The sequence below is a fragment of the Ornithodoros turicata genome, chromosome 8 (genome assembly GCF_037126465.1).
Source record: "Ornithodoros turicata isolate Travis chromosome 8, ASM3712646v1, whole genome shotgun sequence".
In the NCBI taxonomy this organism is placed as follows: domain Eukaryota; kingdom Metazoa; phylum Arthropoda; class Arachnida; order Ixodida; family Argasidae; genus Ornithodoros; species Ornithodoros turicata.
In genome coordinates, this window is record NC_088208.1 from 22316617 (window position 1) to 22343230 (window position 26614).

At 44.0% G+C, this 26614-nt stretch overlaps 2 protein-coding genes across 2 annotated transcripts in view; both read right to left on the reverse strand.

Annotated features, from left to right (window-relative positions):
* LOC135366689 (glypican-5-like) overlaps window positions 1–10740 on the reverse strand; it is an 82307-nt gene extending 71567 nt beyond the window's left edge. Inside the window, exon 1 of the mRNA XM_064599507.1 lies at window positions 10405–10740. Within this exon, the coding sequence (XP_064455577.1) occupies window positions 10405–10588 (184 nt within the window). The 5' untranslated portion in view covers window positions 10589–10740. The remainder of the gene's footprint in view (window positions 1–10404) is intronic.
* A 6431-nt stretch (window positions 10741–17171) lies between these two features.
* Window positions 17172–26161, reverse strand: LOC135366693 (U2 small nuclear ribonucleoprotein auxiliary factor 35 kDa subunit-related protein 2-like). Its single transcript, XM_064599511.1, has 11 exons — window positions 26019–26161; window positions 25853–25938; window positions 25501–25603; window positions 24557–24659; window positions 23476–23544; window positions 22498–22533; window positions 21417–21526; window positions 20810–21079; window positions 18757–18866; window positions 17840–18359; window positions 17172–17473 (listed from the first exon to the last, which is right to left on the reverse strand). Exons 1-11 carry the CDS (start codon window positions 26057–26059, stop codon window positions 17203–17205), a joined length of 1719 nt encoding a protein of 572 aa, XP_064455581.1. The 5' UTR covers window positions 26060–26161; the 3' UTR covers window positions 17172–17202.
* Window positions 26162–26614: the final 453 nt, after the last annotated feature.

Sequence of the window (26614 nt, forward strand, 5' to 3'; positions counted from 1 at the left end):
TTAAAAGGAGCTATGAACTCTACCAAGCTAGCCCGCCGACTGCGTCGGCTCCATTAGCCTGTTGGCTGTGACACCTTTTGTACAGATGAATCCGATAGGTCCGTATCCTCACCACGTATACCACGCACCTACACTCTTAGAAATGAACTTCACCACATAGCACGCTCCTGGCCAACCATCATCCCGAATGACAACGTTCTCGCCCATGATTTGTTGAAAACGGGAGGAGGAGCCTATTTTGTGGCCATTATGCACGGCACAAAATAGGCTCCTCCTCCCGTTTTCAACAAATCTAGGGCGAGAACGTTGTCATTCGGGGTGATGATTGGCTAGGAGCGTGCTATGTGGTGAAGTTCATTTTTAAGAGTGTAGCCAACCATCATACCGAATGACAACGTTCTCGCCCAAGATTTGTTGGTAACGAGAGGCGGAACCTATGATGTATTCATTATGTACGGCTACAAAATGGGCTCCGCCTCCCGTTTTCAACAAATCAGGGACGAGAACGTTGTCATTGGGGATGATGTTTGGCTAGGAGCCTGCTATACGGCGAAGTTCATTTTTTAAGAGTGTAGAGCAGAACGTTATGTGTACCTCCACGTTGGCGTCTGATTGGGTGCTACAATTCTTCAAATGACGTAACAATGGATAGAAGTATCTGCATGATGGTACGTCTACTCGCTCGCATCCGGAAAAATGTGCGTTTTTGTATGAACATGTTATGAAGGAGAAGTATTGAACAATAAATTGTAAATAGACTTATGAACCGTAGAAGAACAATATTACACCTATTACACTCGTAACTAAATACCTGCAGATAGGAGTTCTTACCTCCTTTAACGCGACACTCCGACAAGATGTCGCATGTGCTTTCTTGTATGCTCTTCAAAACAGAACTTCACCTCATGACACGGTTCTAGCCATCTCGAATGACATCGTACTTTCGTAATATCGTACTTTCCCCCGATTTGTTGAAAACAGGGAGACACTCGCGCAGTTCATAACAGTCACAAAAATGGCATACGCCTCCCGTTTCCAGCGAATCAGGGGAGAGAACGATGTCATTCGAGGTGATGGTTGGCTAGCAGCGTGCTATGCGGTGAAGTTCCATTTTAAGAGTGCATACATTCTAAAAACGGAGCTTCACCGCCTAACGCGTTGTGCGCAAACCATTGCCACGAATATGACAGGGCTATCGCTTCTGATTCGAAGAGAGAGAGAGAGAGGTAGGGGGGGGGGGGCGCCTTTTTGTGTCAATTATCATATATCCAAATTACTACAAAAAGGCGTACACCCCCCTCTCCCTCCGAATCAGAAGCACAAAACCCTACCATTCGTGGCAATAGTTGACGCACAGCGTACTAAGCGGTGAAGTTGTGTTTTTAGAGTGCCATATATATGGCAAGGAGCGTGCTGTGCGGTGGAGCAAGCAAGCAAGCAAGCACCAGTGGCAGCAAGCACAACCAGCTTTCCAGCAGCTTTCGAGAAAGCAGCAGCTGACTTTCCAGGCGAATGTCGGTACAGTTATCCCTGAAGTCGGCCCAGGACGCACAGTAATCCCCATGTCTCCTACTCCTCCCTGCTGTCCTCTCTCCATCTGTCCACACCTGTACGGCGCTCATAGCCACAGCTGCTTCGCTGCGCTAACACGGAATTTTTAAAAAGAGATGCAGCAAGCAAATGCGCCGCAGCACGCTCGTGCATGTCCCCCACACACGGTGGTATTACTGCCACACACACACACACACAAGCCGGGGCCACCCGTTCCCCTAAAGGCCGTACCGACAAGAACAGGCAGGCATGCAGGCGCTCACACACACCTTTCGAAAGCAAATCTTTTGGAGTAACAAAGCAAAGGAAAAAAAAAAGCACGGAGAGAGAAAAAAAAAAAGAAAAGCGGAAGTGCAGTTGAAGATGTCTGACCTGCGAAAGAGAGAGCGAAACGTCCTCTCCCTCATACAGAGGAGAAAGCACGGGCAAAAAAAGAAGCTCGAAGCGGCGCATTCAATGTAAATATCCACGCACAATCGTCTCTGGAATTTGGGGAACTAGGTGTGTACCCCTGGGGGACGAAGGGAGGGGTTTCACAATAGACGATGCCCGCGTCGGAAGGGGAGGGAAAGAAAAGAGAGATCTCAGAGTGTGGTATCGTTGGCATACCTGTTGCCTTCAGGTGGTAGGCCGGACGACGGACGCTTCTCTTTTTTTTTCTTGCGGGTCGCACGACGGTTCAGGCACGTTTGAACGTGCCGGTTCGGTACGACGGTGAACGGCTTTTAAAGAGCACGTTTTTAAAACGGAACTTCAGCAAATAATACGATGAAGGCAAACCATTGCACAGAATGATAACGTTATCGCTGCTGATTTCAGGAGGAGGCGGGACGTATACGCCTTTCTGTGACCGTTAACGTCAATGTGAAGACTCACATAAAATCCGCAGCAATAACGATATTCGGTACGATAGTTGGCTAGGTACGTGTCGTGTGGTCTGTTTTAAGAAGGCGCGACGATAGCAGACGACAAAATATGAAGCCAAAGCCGCAGCCATTCCAACGTACAACACATGACAGGAATGAAATCAGAGGACAGATCTTGCAATATGTATCATGCGGTGTGCTTCTGTTTCTAGAAAGCGCGACGATAGCAGACGACAAAATCGTGAGCCACAGCCGTAGCCATTCCAGCGTATAACAACACATGACAGGGGTGAAATCAGAGGACAGATCCTGTTATCTCAGCAAGAAATCAGAGGACACATCAAATGCTATCTGAGAATCAGAGGACAGATCTTGAGCAAGTGAATATGTCATGCGGTATGGTTCTGTTTCTAGAAGGCGCGACGATAGCAGGCGACAAAATCCAAAGCCAAAGCCGTAGCCATTCCCATTCAAACACATGACAGGAGCGAAATCAGAGGAAAGATCCTGCATTCTGTGTTATGCGGTGTGGTTCTGTTTCTAGAAAGCGCAACGAGAGCAGACGACAAAATCTCAGAGCCAAAGCCGTAGCCATTCCAATGACAGGAGCGAAATCACAGAAGAGATCCCACAATTTGCATTGAACGCACGGTTTCTAGCGACGCTACATGTTCCCGCTTGCTTGGATTCCTGGGCGTGTCGGCCAGATCTATTCTGGCCATCATGGTAATGTGCAAGCGCTATAAATTGATAGTGTGCCATACGCGAAACGAGAATATAGACCTTGAGAACCGTTCTCAGACCGGCTAATTCGGTAACGGGTATTGTTCCTCTTTTTAAATACCCGTTGCCAATGAATGAAGGGATGGCCTCGCTACGCGCATCAAGGGCAAGGCGTCGATGACCTTGACATCTACGCGTTAAGTCCGTGCCCTTTTGCTTGCAACGAAGGCTGTCGATAAAGGGGATATTGAACTGCGTCTGCGGCAGAGGGATGGATAGAAACAGAAATTTTTGTTATTGAATTCCGTCTATATATTCATTTCCTTTTAAAATGCGACTGAATAGGAAGAACATATTTTATATATAATTTTTTAAATATATTTTATATAGTATATACATAGAATATAGATAGAATATATAATAGAATATATTTTATATGTAATTTTTAAATATATTTCATACATGTTCCTTTTATATTTATGGTGTACTGCATAGCAATGTTACTTTTTGTTATTTATGTTGTTCATTGTGACTTATGTGACTTATTTTAGTGTTATTCATCTAATTGCTTTTGTATTTTCTGTACTGTTGTGCTTATTCTGACCTGTATTTATTATCTTTGTATATTGTGTTTGTGTGTAATAACCCACTCCCCTCTGTAATGCCTTCGGGCCTTGAGGAGTAAATAAATAAATAAATATTGCTCTCAAGGTAACGAAACCTTTCATTCCGCGAGAAAAAAAAAAAAAACTTTCACTGTAGTGCCCATGTTTTATTTCCCGTGTGACAGAGATTTTACTCCAAGCTTCAGATCACATACGGGTCATTCTTTTTCTTTTTTTGGGTACGTTGGTTCTTTTGTGTGATGATGGGAAAGCCGATGACACGGGTCCTTGTACGTTTTCGCGTCACCGCGACAGTCTCAGCGGGGTCCCGGCACTACTGTAACCGGATGCCCCATTAAACGGTACGTGTCATCACACTCGAGACTGCCTCAGCGGGGCCCTGCCTCAACCACCGAAATACGTGCCTTCTTTCTCTCTCTCTCTCTCCTTTCTCTGTCTTTATTTATTTATTTATTTATTTATTTATTTTTTCGTTGAGTGTTTCCTCCGTTTGGTTAGCAGGCTTGAATGCTTCTTTGAATGTTTCAAATGTCGAAGCGAATACTTTGTTATTCGATTCGTATTCCGAATAGAATGTGAAATTCCATATTCGAATTTCGAAGCGACATGTTCAAATAGATTCGAAACTGCGCTCGTAAACCCAAAAAACGTCAGAAGAGAGGATGAAAGACAAACGTAAGCGGGTTTGTCTTTTTGCGCTTTGTTTTGTCGCGAATTGACAAATTTTGCCGACATAAAAGCTGATCAGTTTTGACAACTCGCGACCACTGGACTCAATGTAAGACACGTTACGAAAAGCTCGGGATGTCTGCACCACAGAGACGGGATTTGACAACGCGACATATTCCCGGCCGTCCGCATTTAGCGAGCGACGTCTCCTTTGATTCGCCACAATCGGACGAGATCCTGTTTTTTTGTGACGCGAAAGAATCGATTTGAAGGCTCCATGTGGGAGCATTGTATCTTCTGGTTTCATCTGGTCTGGTGGAAGAAAAAAAAGATGAAATTGAACATCGTATTTTTTATTTATTTTTTATCTGTGTGATGTTTTGTGTTCTTACGTTTTGATCCTTACTATTCCTTACTGATCGAGCCTTAATGCTTTCTTAATTGATTGATTGGTTGATTCGATTTTTACTATTTCTACTTACAAGATTCCTAATTTGATTGATTGATTGATTGATTGATTGATTGATTTCGACTATTTCTTTGATTATCAATATTTCTTATTCGATTGATTCCGGACTTGCTTGTCTAGCTGTTAATGTTCTTCTTGATTGATTGATTTTGCTTCTTACTAATTTTTATTCTTACTACTGAGCTTGGTTGAATTTCAACTTGTTGGTTCAACTGTCAATAGTATGCGTACCTTCGCTTTTCACAATGCATAGTTTGCTTATGCAGCACGTGTGTTTGTACCCAGCGGACTTTTCTAAAGCGCTCGCCCCCGAAGTCCTGTTTTGCAATTGTTTGTCCAGACACTATTGAATAAAACATCTAGTCATAGTTGCCTACTCCCGTAACTATGTCGTGGTATTTGCTTAGGCTGTTCTCTGTGAATTTTTTTTCTTCTAGCGCCTTTTTAAAAGGTCCTGACCTCGTCACCTTTTGTCCCTTAGCCTGCATTTGAGGACTGCCGCGTGGACATCTTTTCTAAGTCGTTTTTTTTATTCAATGTAAATTTTCCCAGACTACAATTTTAAACAAGGCGTTGATTTGTTGAAAACAGGGGGCGTACGGCTTTTTCTGACACGTACGCAACTTACGTTAATTGTCGCAAAAAGTCATAGCGCAAATAGGGAAGTGAAAACTGTATCTTTCGTCATATTACATTGTGAAGCCCCCCCCCCCCCCCCACACACACACACACGACACGCGTTCTTATATTTTCTCATCCAATCTAATCTAAATGCTAATGACACAAAAAAATAACTTTCGTAGCAAACGGTCTTTCAGAAAACCTCAAAGTGTCGCGTATTTACAAAGTGTCTTTACGCTCCTTATCAACATTTCGATAACAGGCCGCAAATGAAGAACACAGCTTACTTAATAAGAGACATTATTGACAGCGACCGGTCCATGCAAGAACCGATGAAGCGAGCGTGATAATTGACGATATCGGACTGTCCGAAACCCATCAGAGCGTCTCCTTCATCACCAGTTTTCTTTTGTTCTTTTTTTCATCAGAGACGGCGAGCAAGATAAAAGAATGTTTAATTGCCTTCTTTCGCGACAATCTGCATTTCGCACCAACGAAGACGCGATGCTTATCTGATGTTCCTATAATTATATGCCAAACTCGCTTTTAATGACGAAAGAGAAAGGGCAGGTGAAAAACAGCGCCTTCCACGTGAAACTCCAGTGTGACAGAAGGCAAATATATTCCAAGTACATACCAATATTTCTATATCGTAATGTATTACGAATGTGTTTCTTGGACAGTTTTTACTTCATTTTATCTTTTTCACCTTCCAGAGTGTAAAGGAGATATTTTTTTTTGTAAATAAACTCCCTCATTTTTATTCCGCGGGCTCAACTGAAAGGTATAATAACAGAGCTGAAAATGGTGTTTAAATTGAATGGTGTTTTAAACTGAATACACCCTCCTGAAACGGTGTTTTCTGCAGAATACGTCCAATAATGGTGCTCTGTGTCGAATACACCATTTTGAAGACTGTTTTACAAGACACCATTCTGCATAGTGTAAAACTTGGTGTACAACTTGATGTACAACTTGGTGTAGGAAAGGCGTTTTCTATGAGACACGAGATTTACACCCCAAAGATGTAAAAAAAAGTTCATGTAAGCTTTAAACGCACAGGTGGCGTTACAAGCAAGCGGTAAATAAATTCATTAGGAATGCGACGATGCATGCTGAGATGCAAATTAGCTGAGGCAAACTAAAACAAAAGAAGTGTGAGGTTAGTTATTTCGCGTTGTTTCTTTTGCACACATCTGCATAAGGGCGTCTGATGAGAATGCAGGGAAAACGTTGAGTCAGCACACAGCCGATGCCGAGATGCGAACCCGGGTCCACTCCCAGTCTCGTCTTCAAAGAAGGTTATACTAACAATGTTGGAGCAACTAAAAAAAAAAATAAAGAAGCAACCTTGTCCGTATGAATTGAACTGAATCGCAATAAACTGAACAACGCATTGCTTTTCTCAGCCACGAATACCCAGTAATCAATACTGACACCCAATTCCCTCTAATGCCGCCGTCCGCGAGCAACATAATCGCCATGCGACCATTAAGTTTGATTCAACACAAACAGGTGCGCCTAATTTTACCGCAGGTGGCCGAACAGATGGTGACCGCAGACATTATCTGGGTCAACGCCACCTATCGAGTGAATAGAGACAACGAGACTCGAGCGAAACCGGAAATCAAAGGATAAAAATTATGTCCGTCAGTAACTCGATATCGAAATATGTGTTCGAAGTATGATCGTGGTGAACCTGTACCACAAAACGCGAACGCCACCACAGACGATGTCGTCTGCTTTCACAGAATTGGCAGACGACACAGCTGGAAAGTTCGTCTGCTCCGCTTTAGTGTACGGAGTAGAGTTTGCCGTTGTAGTCGCATCTGTTCCAGCGAACAATTTGTGTGTGGCACGTGTTGGTTAAAAAGGGGTGTGCTGCGAAAACGTTTATTTATCGAAAGGGTTCGGGCGAGCCTCAAATGTTGACTTTGAATGAGGTTATGCGGATCAAACGCAGGGTTGGTCACGTGGGCTTCAAACGCTCGTCGTGGTTTCTAATATTAGTGATTCTGACACGGGTTCATTCATAACCGTTTCCAGACTCCCGAAACTAACCCATATTTGTGTACATTATTCGACAGCCTATATAGTTTGGAACGAGATAGAAACCAGCTCCCGGTACACGCATACTACGAGGTCATGATGTTAATAATTAAGGATAAGCTGCAGGTATCTAAAGACATTTAAGCGTTACAATAGCTATCGCCAGGGGGCGATCCAGGATTTTTCTGAGGAGGCAGTCGTTAAGGCGTGTGATTAGCCGACTGTTTTTTCTTTGTTTTTTTTTTTCTTCTCTCTGCTTATTTATCCGTTACTCTGGGTTTGCCCATCCGGGTTTCCTCCACGTTTTCCCAAATCCTCCAAGACTGCTAGCAAGTCCTCACTACGTTGAAACTAATGACTTCGCGTTCTTCTTTTGCCCAATTTAATACAGCTGCGCAAAAACCAAATATGTACGTACATAGGTGAGGGTGACCCGTTTCACTACACCCCCATGTAGTAGCCTAACCAATGAGAGAATAGTATGTATAGTAATTTATAGTACATAGTATGTATAGTATTTTATAGTATTTGCCATGTGGCTTTCCACGAAGGGCCTCAAAGAACGCACCTGAGGACTGCCGTTGAGAAAGCGTCACGGAGCTACGCGCCCAATTATCAACCCAAGCAGCACAATATTGGACCAATATTGGCAATACTGGGCCGACATTGCCAATATTGGTCCAATATCTGGTCAAGATGTTGTGCCGCTTGGGAAATCACAAGAAGGGCGTTCGACTCACTATGCACATTTTTCGTTCTAAATCTAAGATCACGCTCGTAAGAGACAACACGTCGGTCAACCAAATTCACTTGCCGCTGCAATCCGATACGGCGATCATAACGGATACAGATACGCCGATTGCACTAGAAAAGAAAAAAAATACAGGTATGTAATATCGCTGCCCGACATGTTTCCACCTTCGAGACGATCGTCAAGATGGAGGCCAACAGGATCTGGACCGAGCATCTCAACAAGGATAAAGGGATCATCCAATCGTGGGTCGAACAAGGATCTGGTAATGACGAGAACATGAAAGTGTTATGGACATATATGAAGGTGTTTGCGTGGCGCAATAGCAGTACGCTCGTGTGTCCGCAGTTCCAGCGGGCGAATGTTTCTGCGTAAATATGTCAGATAAGCCATGTCATCTATCCGCCCATCCAAGTCTGTATCCACAGAGCTGCAAGGTCCACCACGTGCCATCAGATCCACCGAGCGGGTTCGCGCAAACCGATATCGACATGGTGGATGGCTCGGCACAGTGCATGCAATGTTTCGAAACCTAATACATATTCACGGCCAAGTGTTTCTAGGCGCACGTGACTATACATACGTCGAATAGTTTAAAAACATTTCGTAGAAGTGTTGCTCGGTAACACCATGTGCGCGGCCTTCAGAATTGGCACATGCAACAGATTCACCTGATTGGCAAGGAGGAGCTATGAATATACATGTATATGGTTCCAGTTATAGAAATGAATATATTATATGGTTCCAGTTATAGAAGTGAATATATTATATGGTTCCAGTTATAGAAATGAATATATTATATGGTTCCAGTTATAGAAATGCTGCTTTTTAGCGTACGAAAGCAGCTACATGTTTATACACACGATCTTTTTAAAGGAATACTTCGTGGACAATGAGCTCACTCAGAGATCAGGCCATGTGAATCTCCGTTGTTCAAAGCATAATTAACTTTTAATCAATTATAAATATTAATTAGTATTTATAATTATATAATCATAAATATTAATTATAAGTAATTATAAGCATAATTAAAAGTTAATTATGCTTTGAACAACGGAGATTCACATTGTCCGATCTCTGAGTGGGCTCATTGTCCTCATACAAACAATCGCATCTATAAACATGTAACTGTTTTCGTACGCCAAAGAGCAGCATTGATGAAAAGGTGCCCTCATACATCAATTTTGGAGTCGACTTCGAAGACTTGTAACGTCTCCGTCGAAACATTGGCCATTCCTTCGTCGGTGTTAGGAGACAGTTAGCGTGCTGACATAATAACACATTATGTCATTTACGGGGACAGAGGGGAAGTGCGATCCTACCGAAATGAGAGCACAAAACATCCTCCATTTGATGAAAACTTGGAACGTGAAAGAAAGGTAAACACTACGTGGGTTGCTGCGATTACATCTGCGTGACGTTTTCAGTGTCGTCTGCTATCTTAAAAACTACTCCGTCGTCCTTCAATGAGCCGGATTTTCATGAAAAATAAGTGGTTGGACTCTCGAGTGTTCTGTCTGATTCCATCGGAACTGACAACTCCACAAGTTTCTTTTCCCGTAAACATAAACGAACAAACTAATCTAAACAGCACCACGTGATCTTAAATCAAGGAGATGTTACCCATTTGTATCAGTATAGTGATCACAGCGTTGAGTTCACAGCACGCTACACAGACGTTTAAGGATAAACAGCAGCATCCCCTGGTCCACCAGCAATGTCATTGGAACAGCGCGTTCACCCATACAACACCACTGTCCTTTTTTTTAGATCAATTTTTTTATAGGCAGCCGAGAAACTTGGCACTGGCTCACGGTGCGCTGCGCCAGAAAAGTCCTCCGAACTACCTCCGCAAAGACTGCCACCGATGTGACACTACCAACCTTCATTCAAAATTGCTGAAACACTTTCACCTATCCCATCTCCGTGTCCCTGGCAGTACCAGGACCAAACAAATGAGAGTCACAAGTCAGCGTAGGAGTCACCCGACACTCAGACATTAATTCATTAAAAAAAAAGAAGGAAAACTGAAGTCAAAGATACGAGGTGCGTATGAAGCAGAACTGAGTCCCGTCTCACCTGATATCTTTGATTCGGGCACAAGGTCCGTGGACACCTCATCACCACGCAGGTTTGTAGAGAAGAGCTCCCGGACTTCCGAGCACGATGTCAGATCTACCTTCCCATTCAACCGAGCATCCGAGCGAACCAGCGATGCGGCGCACAGCAGGAGCACAAATAATAATCCGCACGCAGTAGTCATGACTATGTGAATACTATCGCGAACGTCGAGTGCACATCCAAATCAACAAATAGGCATTCCAACGACGTGCACTCGGTGTCAGTTCAGTGCTAAATACTCCGTACACACCACGAGTCCTGTCGGTGTCTGCTTTCCTTTTGCAACCGGTTTGGTGCTCCTCCTCAGCGGCGGCGCGGCTGTCGTTCGTCTGCGAAGAAATTCCACAACAACGATTGGTTAGCACGCGCGACAGACAAGGTACGTCACATCCGTTAGCTTCAGTCAGAGGCGCGCGTGGCGGTCATGGGTCAATATCCGACGGTGTTTGTGATGCTGCTTTCTCCTGTGCATCTGCTTCATTCACACGTTTGGATTTTGGATGGTCGCGGTACTAGGCGCGGTCACCATCTGCAAGACAAAGCGCGCCGCTGTGCACTTTGATGACACAAGTTGATTGTGTGAGCTGCCAGAAGAAAATTCGGTACGTGAGCGGCTGCCAGCGGAGTGGCAAAGTCCGGGTCAATACAAAATAACACCATGATATCTTTTCGTGCGTGAAGCAAACCCACCACAGAAGACAGAACTGCTGTACTATTTTCTAAAATAAATGCTTTGTAATATTCGCCGAGATTCTGCAATATTTAATCAGAAAGCAGAACATTCTAGATGATTTACGCGAGTGGGCATTGCAGTCAAGGTTTACGCGCCTCTTTTGCCAAAGCCCAAAAGTCTGACGGGTTTGGATTGTTTGATCATACTGTTTGGTCATCACAAACCTGTGTTTGGCGTCACATACTCTGACAAAAAAGAAAAAAGAAAAGAAAGAAAGAAACAGTAACTTAAAACGTAACGTCGTCCGCGTCGTACGCGCGCAATCTGACCCATCTTCCAACCCTGTTAAAGACACATTCAGCCGTGTCATATTTCCCGAAACAGACACCGTCAGCTCGATTCTCAACCTTCCGGTCGTCCAGATAAACCTTGTGTCAAAATGTGCCGTGCGCACTGCTTTCCTGTTTTGTTTTCTTTTTCATTTACTTTCACTTTCTCTGTCCCGTTTGTTATTTATTTCTTCAAGTCAAAACTGTCATGCACCGCGGCTTTCTTTTTCACCCACGTACTTTTTTGCCTCACTGTGCCGTTTTCGCTTTACTTTCGTCCTTATAAACGCGAGCTCGCTCAAGAGCATGCCAGCGTGTCTTTCGTCTGGTTGCAAAAGAAAAATGCGGCAATTATAAGAAAAAAAAAAGGAGCTCGACTCATCGTTGCGGTATTCCTCAATCGCGACGGTTTTTTTTTTTTTTTTTTTTTTTTTTTTTGTGCTGCGCGCTTGTGTCTTCTGCTTTACTTTCTTTTCCGTCTTCTTCTTTTGTTCTTTCCTGGCAAGAGGTGATGGGTGCTCTTCTCTGGAAAGCGTGGGGGGGTTGGGTCTGCGAGGAGGTGAATTCGTAACGAGGTGAGTATGCGATGGCCGGAAATTGGTGTTTCCGAAACGGAAACTCTAACGGCAGGGCAAAGGAATTCGAACACGAAAGAAATCCCCCCTCCCCCACACGGTAACATATGCGGACGTTGATTAGTTGTGGCATTATATCGTGATTGTGAGCGGGAATATTCCTAGGATTTTCGTCTCGGGGGAGAGAGCGTCCCGTACACTAAAAACGAGAGAGAGAGAGAGAGAGAGAGAGAGAGAGAGAGAGAGAGAGAGAGAAGAACAGAGTTTCAACATATAGAACTCTCCTAGCCGACTATCATCCCGAATGACAACGTTCTCTCCCTAGATTTGAGGAAAACGGAGGCGAACGCCATTCTTGTGGCAATTATGAACTGCATCATGCCACAGAAATGGCGTACGCCCCACCGAGTTCAGCCCCCGTGTGTAGTTCCTTCATGGTGAAGTTCATTTCTAAGAGGAAGTGTGTGTGTTTGGGGGGGAGGGGGGGACACCCATATTTGCTGCATTTCTGGCCTTTCTGGCGGGAATTTCTATTTTATTATTTTTTGTGGAGGGGGTTGTAAGATTTTTGGGGGCATTAGAGGGATGGGGGAATATACCTGATTGTAAGCACGGTGAAATTGCTGATACTTCGATTCTTACTACTATTTTTGCTCCTATTTCAACTACTGTGCGAAAATTTAACCAATGTGGTTGTGTTTTGTAGTGTATCAACGGTGAACGTTCTCATAAATTAGAAAGGCAAGGCAACGCACAAAAATCTGAAGTTCCCAGTAAAGCAAACTACTATAACAAACGACTAAAAAAAAAAAGAAAAGAAAACGGCAGATCATTTTTTTCTCGTTCCCATTATCATCTCGGTCATCAAGCCTGTTATGTTGGTGACCAGCACGCAATACATTGGCACAAAATACAGGGTGTTTCTTTTTATCTGCAACTAATTTTCATAAAAAAGGGGATTGTATCTCATTACGGCCGATGTCTCAATACGGCCGAAAGTCTCAATACGGCCGATAATCCTTTAATCCCCAAGTGTCTCATTACGGCCAAAGTCTTAATAAGCCCGAAGGTATTCTCATTACGGCCGAAGATGTCTCATAACGGCCAAATGTTAAAATGTGTGTTGTAACCTGAATTGGATATGCAATGTTGCCGTAGGACGCTTTTGCTTTTGTCATTGGATTGCTCGACGGGGCCGCTGTTAGGAAACCGTATTTTTTTCTCAGTTAGGGGACTAATTGACGCAGATATTTTAATGAACTTTTTAATTATTTACTTTAGGAAGTACATTGCGATTGCGATATTAATGTCCACATGATGTGCTCGAGGCACTGATGAAGCACAATACGGGATACGGGCAACCGCTTTGCGTATGCAAGGAAATAGCGGGTGCACACACCGCATGCGCGTGACGTGACTTTACGCACCGCGCGTGAAGACGCTACTTCGTTGCGTACGCTACAACTAAAACAATCTATTAGTGAGCTTTAGTGCATCGTACGCTGTCGCCCTTGCGTACGTAAAGGATAACGTGGTGGTTCAGCGCACTGCGCAAAGCTCTCTACGGTTTATTTGCACGTGCGCAGAACCAGGAACGTACGCGAAGGCTCTCTAGTGTTTACAAACAACGTGCAGTTCAACTGCGTATCGGGATTCCCCTTTTCTTTCGTTCACCGCAGTCTTCAATGGTCATTGAACATGCGCCTGGCGCTACCTGTCGTGCAATGTGTCAACCTGTCAGGGTGCATTGGATGTAATGCTCTTTAGGAAGTTGACACGTCACACGCTTGATGGCGCCACGCGCATGTTCCTAGTCCACTGGTTTCAATCATCATTGAAGACTGTGCAGTTATCGTAATTATGCAGAAATCATTACAATATTGAAACCAAGTCTCAATAAACAAATCCAGTGTACGAAATTAAAAATTACACGAAAACTCCAGCTGCCTTAAAGGGATAGTTCCACCTCTGGGCTAATAGACCTCTCCCTGTTTGTAAACAGATGACGTCATAGTGTTTGACAGCGCCACCAATTTGGTAGAGTCTATTCTCAAAGCTAGGGGGCGAACAATGTCGCGCCCGAAAGCCACGGTCTTGAGGGGATTACGATGGTCCCTAAAGGGGACTCGACCTTCGTTCCTACTTTTCATTCAATAGGAGGCAGCGAACAAGTACCCATTCGTGGAACCCACCCCTCCCCTTCCCATTTGTTTCGGTTTCAGTCTGTCTACCAACGTCATGATGACGTTTCTTAGGTGGAAGTCGATTCGTTTTATGTACGCTCTTTTCCGACGAAAAAAATAAGCTGAGTAGATTGTCGATCGACGCCGAACACAACGGTATCTGTTTCCTGGATGCGACCGTAAGTACAGCACAGGCGCAATTTTCGTCCAGATTGCGCACATAGCTTTGTAGAAAATCAAAACTGAATATTGCGGCCAACACTATGCCGAAGTAGACGCCAACTTCGCGTTGCCCGTCAAATGCGGCGGCGAAACTCAATGCATGCGCGTAACACTGGGTCGAACGAGGCGGTGGCACGGGTCTTGGAAACCAAAACCATGCAGGAAAAAATGCTTGAGCTGGACACATGAACATCAGTGTTGCCCGTTAAAACTCTTTTGCAAGTACGAGGGGGTGCTGAAAAGTTTTCCGTCTGACAAGGAAGAACGCGACCTCGAGTCATAAACCTTTATTACAATTCGACATGTTCACCGCGAAGTTCAACGCACTTGGCACATCGTTCCTGAAGCTGCTTTAACCCTTGGAAAAAAAATCCTATGTTTGCTTCTCGAAATACGCTTTCGGCTGGTCTATCACCTCCGAGTCCCTCGAGAATCTCTTTCCTGCCAAACGTTTTTTTCAGGTTTGGAAACAAAAAAAATAGTCGGATAGGGCATGATCCGGAGAGTACGGAGGATGTTCAATGCATTCAAATCGCAAGCCCTTCAGAACTTGCATTGTCGTGCCTACCTTGTGAGCCGCTGCATTGTCCTGTAAAAGAAGAACGCCTTTCCATAGCTTCACGCACTTTGTTTTTTTTCTCTCTTTTTCAAAGCCTCCCAACCAGCACAGCAAGCTACAGTAAACCTAGAATCTCTCATCTTCATCATCTCGCTCTTCGTGTCTACGATGACGAGATCGCGTTCGTATACCTGGAAGTAGGTCGGGCCGAGAACTTTTCAGCACGTCCTCGTACTATTTCTAAATCATGTTCTGCGTACTCTCGGAGTCGCTGATGTTGTGGTTGTACTGGATCCACCAGTTTACGCGCAGTTTCTGTTCCCAGACCCACACTAAAGAGAGAGAGAGAGAGAGAAAGAAGAAACGGAAAACAACCAGAAATACATATATCAGTCCAGAAAAATTCCTTGTAAAATAAAGAAGAAGAAAAAAGTTGGGTAACTGCAAAGCGAAACAAGCAAAGATAGCCGCTCCGTCTCCGCGTCAGAAGCAGAAGACAGCCTCCAGCTATGCATACCGCGCCACCTGTCGCAATGCAATCGAAGCAAATAAAAACCGCCGTTTCTGGCAAACACCGCGGCCCGCGGCGATCATACTGAGCAACACTCCTGACATTTTTGTCTTTCGCATTTTGAAAAACAAATGCCGTTTGTGTTTCGTCAGCCACAATACAATGAGGTTGCTGGTGTTCTCACAAGATGAGGATGAGGGAACGGAGAAGCTCTGTACTGACCCTTCCGCTTTTTTTATTCATTGCGTCCTGTAAAGCACACTTCACCTCGCACACGGACGTTCTGGGTGAAACGTACTTGCAGAATGGCGGAGACACCGACCCTAATGTGTTTCCAAAAGCTGGGAGGCCATTTTGCTAGTTCCCTCAACATGTACCTGAAGAGTCGGATTCATCTCATTTGCTTGTAAATTTGAAAAAATATACGTAGAGTTCCGGACTGTTGAATTGATACGAAAAAATCTGAACCCTTAATATTCGAAGTTATTCGAATTTATCCGAAAAACTCCGCTCATCGAAGCGCTTTGTGTGTGTGTGTGTATGTGGGGGGGACACCTAATGTTCAACCTAATGCTTTTTTGGGAGCGATCGCCAAGTAGCCTCCCCTGGATCTGCCACTGACTTTATTTGGTGACTTTACTTGACATGAGGGCATTTTGAGGTCATTTCAGCCATTTCCCAGTACTGGAACCATCTGAAAGTTCTGCTGCCCAACAGTAACCTTTTTTAATGCCGCCTCACATTCGCATTCTTTTTGTGAGTGCGTCGTTTTTTTCCTCCGAATGTCAGATGAAAACTCTGTTGGAAAAATAGATGACAAAAAAACTCTGAACTCTCGGAAAATAATTAACCCTGAAAACTCAGAATCCCAATTATGCGATGCTGCATCCTATTATGTGGCCTTAATTGTGGCCATATTGTGGCCATAATTCTGTTTCAGACTCGAAGCCTGAAGCATCACTACAACTATGGTGTGCATCTTCACACGCAAAACTGTATCGCTGTGCCGGACCTCCTCAAAAGCGAGACCCAGAGGTTTATCTATAGGGCCCCGTGTTTTCGGGTTTTATGTTTTTCGAAAATCAGGGTTAAAAATCTGGTTTTATCTGAGGAGCCGTAAAACAGGGTAAAATCGAGCGATATTGGGCGGAAAAGCAGATTTTCGGGTGGAAAATAAAAAAAAAGCACTTCTCGCATTTCAGATGAACATGAGATGTGGAACAACGGCGCCAAGTGATGAGGATGCAAGTATGAGGTAAAAACAGGTTTTACCCTAAAACACAATACCCAATTTGTCCAGAATGAAACACAGGGGTGTGCAGCAAAAAAAAATAAAAATTGAGGGTGTAATCATTACAGAGTTATATTGTAACAGCTTTGTGCATCACCGCCAACATATATCTGAAGCTGAAATAACACTGGCACCCCTGTAGGGGGATGCACGGCAGCAGCGCAACTTGTTCTGAAGGGTTTTATGGGGGAAAGACGATTTCCCCCTCGTTTCCCTCTCCCAAACGCACAACCAAATGTACGATTTCAGAGGGTTTTAACCCCCCTTGTCTACACCTAGCCACAGGGGGTGTTGCCAAACATTTGGGGGGGTTGCAGGAGGTCTGGATAAATCATTGGTGAGACCCCACCCATGAAAGCAAACAATATGAGAAGGCACTTGGCACATGTGAAACAGATGTAATGAATAAGTATTCAGCTTTGCATGAGGGCATTCTTGCTGTCACCATTCTCTTCTCCTTTCTCTGGGGATGTTCTCCTTTCGGGCGACAATGTTCGAGACCTGTGGCGATGCTTCCTCTTCTTCTTCTTCGTTTTCGAATACTTTCGCGACTTGTGCTTCTTGTGCTTGTGTCGATGTCGAACACCGTGGTCAGACCCTGAGTCAGAAGTACTACTCCTCTCTCGTACGGTGGGGGGTGCGACCTGGCCGGAGCTCTTCTGACCAGGTGAACCGGAAATGTGTCTGCAAGAAAAGGTAGCCACGCTTCAACGTACCCCACCAGAGTGACAAAGAGAGTGCTGCTCAAATGATTCTGATACAGGGTTCAATTTAAGCGAATGCTCAAAGCGAAATTTTTTTTGCACGTTGCCCTCACATCTCACTTTCCTACTTTTACAACCTTGCTCTTACATCAAGACGTGTGATGTAAAGTAAACCTTGCTTCCAGAGATGTTAAAAGAATTCAGAAATAAATTTGAACAGATTGGGAAAATTTTAAAATACTAGGGACTGCAAATTATTTTATAACACCGATCAACGTGCTTTGTGCTATGCTTTAGAGGTGATGATGACTATTATTTGTCTCGGGCTGTTTTCCTAACTACTGACCTGTCTGTATTCATTCCACCCTCCGAGTCGTTTTCTGGTTTCTGGCTTTGGCATAGCTTGGGGCTCCATTCCTCTTCCGATGTTTGATCGTGTATTGGACCACGGCTCTCCTCTGGGCTTGGCCAGCGTCCTGAACCTCCCCTCTCACTTCGTTGCTCCTTGCGTTCTGAGACCTGTTTGGGTGACGACTCACTGCTCTTTCGTTCTGAACGTCTATGCTCTCCACCGCGCTTGCTCTCGCGACTTCGTCTTCTTTTGAGACTGTGGCGACGCTCAGAGCTCCGCCTACTTCCAAAACTTCGTCTGCTTCCAGGACTCCGTCTGCTCTCTGGACTGCGTCTGCTTCCAGGACTCCGTCGATAGCGGTGACTATGGTCGTGTCCACGGTAGGAGGACGATCCAGAGTACCGATGTGGTGTCTCATCACGATCCGCGTACTTGAACTCGTCCGTTGGATTGCGAAACACGTGCAGGAAGTTGCAGGTCTTTCCTTTTGGACATGCGTTTCTGAAGAACAAGCCTGCACACCAAATTCGGTTCTGATTCAAAGTTTTCCAGTGCTCAATCTAAAGAACCCACAAAGTACGCCAATGGAGTGAGCAAGCCAGAATAGTTGTCGTGTCTCCAACCTAGTTAACAGGACACATCCCCTTGCTGCTCCATCGCTCGTGATCGTAATTGTCTTACGACATCGTGAGACCACAAACTGTCATCTTGTGATAATTTATCTCAACAGAATGCTTCCTTGTTCATTGAGCATGAGTGTCTTGTTGACTGAGCTTGTGTGTGTCTGTTGTATGCGGTATTTTTATTTGAAAAATCCAATGTTTGGTGACTGTGTGTCGGTCAGTGGTAAAGTATAACCAAACGTCCCAAAGTGCTTAAGAATTGAGGATTTAGTGCAAAAAAGAACTCACCACAGATGGCAGATTTCCAGCGGTCCACAAGCGTGAACTCGCAACTAATCTGTCGGCCAGCGTACCACCGACCGTTGAACATCATCAGTGCTCTTGTGGCCTCCTCGTTACTGCAATTGTTAACGAAGCAACTAGGTTCACTCGAGCACCATTACAAGGACATGTTTGATATTAGCTATGGCCAGAGCTTTCTGTTTTCACCACATTACCATCAGCAATGGGGCAGAGTTTTGCCCCTGCCAATAAAACTCCTAATGCACCATTATTCAAATAAAGTTGTTTGTGTGTTAGGGTTGTCCTCAGGGGGAGGGGGGGAATGCTCTGAACCCTCGTTCTGCATGTTGGCCACATCTGGGAAAAACCCTGAGAGTCGTGAGAATTGAACTCGCCAAGGTGCAGATTCAGCCAGCCATAGAGGCACTGGAGAATTTCATTTCACTTTCAGTTTATGCAAAAGTACTGCACCATCAACTTCGTTGCTACAGCTTGCTTGTGGATTGATGCCTTGTTCATCATTTTATACGTATGTCCTCAATCGCAAAAGGCATTGCAGAGAAGAATGCTGAGTACTTTGCACTCTGAGCTGTCTCACACCCATTTTGTCTGTTCTCTTTCTCACTTTTGCTCTTCATTTCAAATTGAAAATCTTGTATGATATTAGCTGATTTTGCCCTGTTTTACAGCTTCAAACATTAAAATTTTTTTGCCCCCTATAATTTGAAAAAAAGAAAAAAAAAAACAGAAAGAAAAGAAAAACATAAAACCGGAAAACGCAAATATCTAGTTATGCATTGAAAAATTCATAAAGGTTTGGTTTTCTAGTTTAAAACACCCTTAGCATGCCTAGCAAATATGCACACACAAGTTTCTCAATAGGTCTGGGGAAAGCAAAATACACATCATACTCTGACATCAGCATACTATAGGTCCTATCGTTTTGGCATTTAAAGTTATCAAAAAATTTGTCCGAAAAAACTGCCATGTTTCCCAATATGAAAGTTATAATTCCATGCCAATATGAAAGTTATAATTCCATGAAGCCCTGCAAAACATCACAGTTGTGCACACAGCGTAGTGTTTTATTGTTAAACCAGTAAAACCTGTTTTACCCCCACAATTTCCCTCACTGCCACTTCAGGTAAAACCCGAAGCACGTAATCCGCTAGCGCTAAGCACTGCAGATTCGGCACAGCGACTCGGCATCTCTCGTTCGTCTGAAATGGGAGACACTCTTTTCTTTTTAAATTCCTCACGTAAGTATCTGCTCTTTCACCCGATATCACCTGATTTTACCCTGTTCTACAGCTCCAGAAATTTTTGCCCCCCTTTTTGAGACACACAAGACCCGAGATCACAGGGTCTAGGTGTGCACCGGACATTACTGACTGAGACAGCATACTCTCATAATTAACTTTCAGGCAAACCATGAATATTCTTCCACTGCTAAAAAAATGTATGCCAATTTTGTTCAATGCCTCAAGTACCAATTTTCCATGGACACTGGGGCAACTTGCAAGAACAATAAGCCCACTTTTAAGGAGGCTCACTTTTGCTCATAACGAACGATGAACTGTCAAGACCGTAGCAGACGTGGACACGTCAAACAAGCGCATGAACCTGCACAGGGTGTCTACTAAACTGCAGCCTTCAAATTCCCTGACTTTTCCAGGTTTTCACAGACTATTTCAAGCGAATTCCCCGACAAAAACAAAAGGGAACTCGGTGCCTGCTGCTACATTTTGATACATATCCCTCATAAAACAGATCATTTATTGAGGAAGTAGTAAGACTGCCCTACTTTTGTGACCACTCAACAGCCAACCACTCATCACCACTCGCGATTCATTGTGCATTGTGACGCCACTTATCTGCGATTTTCCGTGACTTCAACTGCCTTTTTCACAAATTCCCTGACAATCCCATGACTTTTCCAATCACATCAAAATTCCCTGAGGATTCATTGTCTTCCAGGTTTTCCGGGTTGGTAGACGCCCTGCTACATTACATTTACGCACGTTGCTAAAAACGCTGCCATAAACTGCATTCCCCTTACCTCCGATACTGCACGTAGACATTACCGCGGAGGTGTGGCTCGTGGTTGCGGCACACTTTAAACTGGATGACACGCCCAGCGGAACGTAATTCGGGCAGCACGTCCCAGTAAAAAGCCTCAAAATCTTGCTGCAAGTCTCGTTCTTCAGTCTCGAGATGCGAGTCCCCATCGTAGTCGTCACGCTGCTGCTGTCCAATACTGAAATGGTTGTACATGCCGCGGAGCAGCAACGTTCTGCTGACTTCTGGTCGCGGATGATTTCGAGAGCACCTGCGTCAAAGGGCGCACAGAGCAAATAATGTCATTTTGGAAGTGGGCTACCAGTTGGTAGGAAAAAAAGAAGAAGAAAAGCTATACTGGGTAATTTTCATCACCTCGTGCAACTAGGCTAAACGTATTGCTAGGTTCAGTTGAAACAGTTCCAGATTTCACTGAAATCTGCAGCACATTAAGACTACTTTATGTCACGTTACACTATGTCGAAATAACACTATATAGAAAAGAATTAATAAGCAGGTATCGTTTAGGCTTGGACTCTAAGACTGACCGAAACATGAAACTGCTTTCTGTTTTCTTATAATATCACAGTTTTACACCTTGTACTCACCTGTTTCCAAACCGACAGGCTCCAGTTTTCGTATAGAATGGACACGTCTCCCTCTCTGGTGCTTCTGCATAACTCGGAGGGGCAGGTGGGTTGTGCCACGTTGCATTTCCCTATTTGTGACCATGCATAAATACCAGCAGACGACACCATGCAGACGACAATGATGCAGTGCATTGGCTTGCAATTCTGCCAGTCAAGTGTGGATTTAAACTACCGGGATTTACTAGCATAATTTGCGCACCTTTGAAAAATAATAGTAATAAAAAATGTAGTGTGGCAGAAGGGTGCATTAATTACGCGGGAAAACCTGCGCTCGCTGTAGGTACGGCGATGCTGGTCATGGTACATGAAATAAGCAGAAAGAAAGTACAGTCGACCGCGGTTTATCCACGCTATTTATCGTGCCTTCATTCATTTGGGCTTCACTTCCTGGAACCAGAAAAAGATTTGCAGAAGCCGCCGAGGAAAATACCCATCAACTGCCCTCACATATCCGGTGCAGAGACAATTTGCGACCTACAATTCACTAAGAGGGGGTAACAACCTTGAGAAAATTTTTCTTTTACCATTATATATAATGCAATCTCTCTATATAATCTCCAAGTACCGCACATTGAGAAGTCTGGTTATTTGATGCAGCAAGACAAAGTCATTCAGTAGTTCTCGACTATGTCTTCGGCCATACGTGCCCCTTGTCAGCTACAGCGTCGGAGGTTAACGTTATCGGTAAGGGTTTACAGGACCTGAATATCTGTAGGAATTTTACGCATATAACCTACGCAAAGTTTCCTATGGCCCCGGAAAAAAACGTAGGCTTTGTTACCAATTGATGACTCGTCAACTCTTTAATTTCACTTATATGGATTTCCCGCTATCAGAACATTTTCGCCAGAAACAGTCGGTGCTGGATAAACAGGGACCAACCGCATGAACATTCGGGGTGCCCAACTTGGGGGTACGCTAATTACGCGAGTACGTCAATTATGCGAGTAAAGTCGGTACAGCACAGCCTGAACACAGAGAGAGAGGTACCTCTCGAGAGCCCTGTTTGTATACCACATCAATAAGGAAGAGGACATACCTCAGGCAACTTAGAAATTGCTTCTTTCAGTGACTCCTGGTGATGACCAAGCAGAAGGAAAGTTGTTTAGCAAAGAATCTCAATGGCTGTTTCAACGAGAAATATCTGGTACACTGATAAGGGGTCACACTATCAGCACTGTCACAAGGGTTGAAACGGTAAGGTAAGGTAACTGTAAGAATATGACCTCGCACGAGTCACAATACACCAGTAAAGTACTATGTCATCGAACTATGCATCTTCTAAAGTGGAAAATCCAGTAATCTGGTGAAGGTAGGTTGAAGTGGAAGCCTCAGGTCATGGTATGCCACCCGGCAAGGATAACATTCTGCATTCAAAATATTGATGGTTTCCGACCTGAAGCTTCTGCTTCAATATGCATCACCTAAGCTTCATCTTTCCTTGCTTCGTAAAAGGCGCAAACCTTATTGGTTCCCTTCCTGGCTCCACGGAAGACAAGTCTGTGCTTTTCTATATGGTCTCAATATTATATAAGAGCAACCCAATGAAATATATCAACCCAGTAACAAAGCATTTGATGACTTCCACCTTTGGCTGGCTGGTAACGATATACTTCTTCTGTTCCCCCCTTCCCTCATGCACAGATACATACTTCGGCAGGATACAGAACAGTTTATGTGTTCCTGCACAAACACGAAACTGAATGCATAATTTCAAAAAGATACGTGTCCTTTGATGCTGTACGGCTGTGCCCATATGTTATGCATTTACCGTAACAAGACGGTTAAGGAGCAGAAGTAGGCATGGAAAATGTACGACACAGCACATTCATACAAAAAAAAAAAAGAAAGAAAGAAAGATGGATATTTTAACATAGAAGGGAACACATGTACTATTTGCACATCATATGCCTGGCCTCACAAAGCAGTAGAGAACTTAATCACAGTTTGTGAAACACTGTATCTGCAAGACTCTGCACTCAAAAAGCAAGAGATAGGATATCCCAGCATGTGTCACCTCTTTCTTCTTCTCCTCATTTTTCTCATCTTCCTTCTTTTTATTTTCTTTCTCGAGTGCTTCGATAGCCTGACAAAAAAAAGAAAGAAAAAAAAAGAGACCAAGAATTATCAATGGATGATGATAATGATGATTATCAATGAAACATTAATCACAGAAGCAATGTAACACAGAACAATGGTGTGGGTACAATATAACTAGGGTCCCGTTAAACCCGATTCCTCCAGATTATTCGCTGCCGAATCAGTTTAGGACAAATTCAGGTTGAACCTGATTCCCTCCCGAATTGCAATGACTCTCTCTTTCCCTACAAGGACAGTGTGGAGCTGTTGACTGGTTTTGAGACTGTACTTCTATTTGACTGTGAGCTACATGTAAATGCCATGTACAAAATTTCATCCAGAAGAGTGCCGCAGGTTTTGAGACAAGCAAGTAAAACATACAACACGTTCACATTCTGCTTATGCTGACATAACAAAATGCTTTTGCATAGCTTTGGGCAGTCAAGGCTAAGCTACTAAAAAAAAGTAACCAAGTTACTTTTTAGTACTTACAACAGCCATAAGGGTCTCCGTACAGAAACCGTACGGAGAACAAGTAAGGTTGTCCATACTGGTTACGGAGAACCGTGACCCGTACTTACGGTTCCTATTTACCATAATTCAGTACACAGAACTGAGTTACAGTTACTGTGTTTGAAATGTACAGCCACAGTTACCACGTTAAGGCATCTTAGTTACCTTACACTTAGCTTTTGAGAAAAAAAAAAGCCGAAGAAATGCAACCTGCAAAAACTTTGTTTTAGCACTTACACTGTCCATGCACAGTTATACTGTGCTATAAACAGAAGCTCTTCCATGGGCCCTAACAGCACTGTAGGAGTTAGTGTCAGTGTAACTGATCATTCAAAAAAGTAACTAGTCACAGTTACGATTGACTCGTAACTCAGCCTCTACCCAACACTGGTTTTGGGGGGACACGCATAGAATTTGCAAAATTGAAATCTGCTGGGTGGGTGCACAAATAATGAGTCGGGGAGCGTACAACCACCTCAGTCATTTTTGAAGTGTGTCTTAGTTACCTCCTGCTTCTTTCGAGCTCGTTCCTCGTCTTCGGCTTTTCTTATCTGAAATTCTTGCTGTGCAATCGCCTCTCTTGCTAGCCATAACTGGTGCTGTCGTTTCCTGCAAAGGAAGCAAGGAAAGAAGCTCCTGAATACTGGTAACATGAAACTGAACTTGGGCAGAATTTTAATGTACCAAGCATGCCAGCTGGTATAACCTTCTTCTAGGAATCATAACCTTGAGACTGAGGCAGCACAACAGAACACACACAGACACACCGAGCAACTCAAAACCAGTAAAAATGTCTAATTCCATGCCACAGACGACATTATAACAGCAGCAGTCCGCGAAAGATGATTACATGGTGACAAATGAATGATAACAGACAGATTGCTGGCAGACTCTGGAATACTCATTAGCACTGCAGCTTCTAAAATCGTGCATGTGACTGCGTCAGGTATTTGACAGATGCATCTGGTTTGTCCAAATACTGGGTTGCAGTCCCGACAATGCGATATGCATTTTGCCAACTCAGAGTTGGGTAGCTTGTTTTTTACAGCATTCGCGTGTTCCCACAACCAATCCACAATGTATCATCCCGTCTGTCCCACATAGGCAGCATGTACCACAGGATAGAGGAATGTTGTAAACTGTGTTCCGTTTGTTTGCAGGGGACGTACTGTCATGAATGTTTCATAAATATCGCACTTCTGAGAGCTGCGATTTCCTGAAAACGGTGTTAAAGAGTTTTGAGTCAGTGTGCACGTGTGTGTTGTGGCGCCCCAGTCTCAAGAATGTGGTTGAATACGGTTAAGAGGCTTACTGCAGTAAAGCAAGTTAAGTGTTTGCGACGGGAAAGCATTTGGTTTTCGCATCACTGTGGTAAGATACTGTTTTGGGAAAGTGACAGCTTCTACGCTGTCGACGCCTATATCAGTAGACACAGTGACTATGATTGTACCTTTCTCTTTCATTGTATTCCTCTTGAAGGGCTTCGCTTCGCCTCTGTTCATCCAAATGCTCGCGATAGCCGGGAATGCAGGCAATGGAGGCCTCCTGTAAAGCTTTTTATAAACATGCCATAAGTTCGTCCAGTAGTACTTTTGGGAAGGTGCGGTACGCAGAAAGAAAACGAACAGAAAGTGATAAGGCAACCGGAAAGTCAAGCTCACATACCGCTCGGGGTCGCAATAAATAGCACGCAACAATCACAAATTGACGACAGCGCCATCTCAATATCATTCGTTGCATGTGGTTGCATGCGTCTTTCTGCTAGACGTTCCGGAAAAGTAACGTACCAGCAGGTTTCTTACCTTTGAGTCTATCTCTCTCTTGAGCAGCTTTCTGGCGGATACGTTTCCGACGGGTCTTCTTTAACAAAGCACGAAACTTTCTGTGGCTGGATATAAAATAATGAAGCAAAATCATTTACGAAAGCCAAACATTGCAAAGTAGTAATAGGCACATGTTATGACTTACGACTCTTTCGCAACGCGCAATCCCGTAAGAGTACCAAGCATTTCGCGAATTCTTTGCCCCTATCGTCCCTTCATACGACCCTTGAAAGTCTAAGTGCGATTCTATACGTGTTCCAACCCTTAATGAAAGAGAGATGAGTAAGATACAGGCGATAATACCTTAACTTTACCAGCGCTTCAGTAGACGCTGACTTCACGCACGCTGCCATTTGTAAACACAGATTGGATTGGATTGGATTAGGCATGTAGGTGGATAGGTAGCGGCTAAATTTGACGTACATCTTCCCCATCCAAGATCTTCCCACACACACTTCCGAAAGAAGTAGAACATGCCAACTACAATATCGAAAAAAATAAGCTTGAGTATGACATTTTAGAACGCAGACGTCAATTTGATATCGCAATGCCATATTCTTTTCTCCCCCTTCCCCCCTTTTCTGTTAGTTAATTTCTCGGTTACTTTCGGTTTCGAAGTATTGGACCCAGCGTTTCGCTCCAAACTACACACTTGTTAAAAATATAGAATAGAAGTTTATGAATAACGGTCCGCACGATGATCGTCCTTAAATCGCCATGATATACAGAAATTGCATATTT

Bases quoted from the DNA above. Each gene is read 5' to 3' on its own strand.
- LOC135366693 (XM_064599511.1), bottom strand. From the start codon at position 26,059: ATGCTTGGTACTCTTACGGGATTGCGCGTTGCGAAAGAGTC. The intron at 23,545-24,556 runs GTAACTAAGACA...TTTTTTTGTCAG, and splicing joins GAGCTCGAAAGAAGCAGGAG to GCTATCGAAGCACTCGAGAA. The intron at 21,080-21,416 runs GTGAGTACAAGG...CCTTTGACGCAG, and splicing joins GCCTGTCGGTTTGGAAACAG to GTGCTCTCGAAATCATCCGC.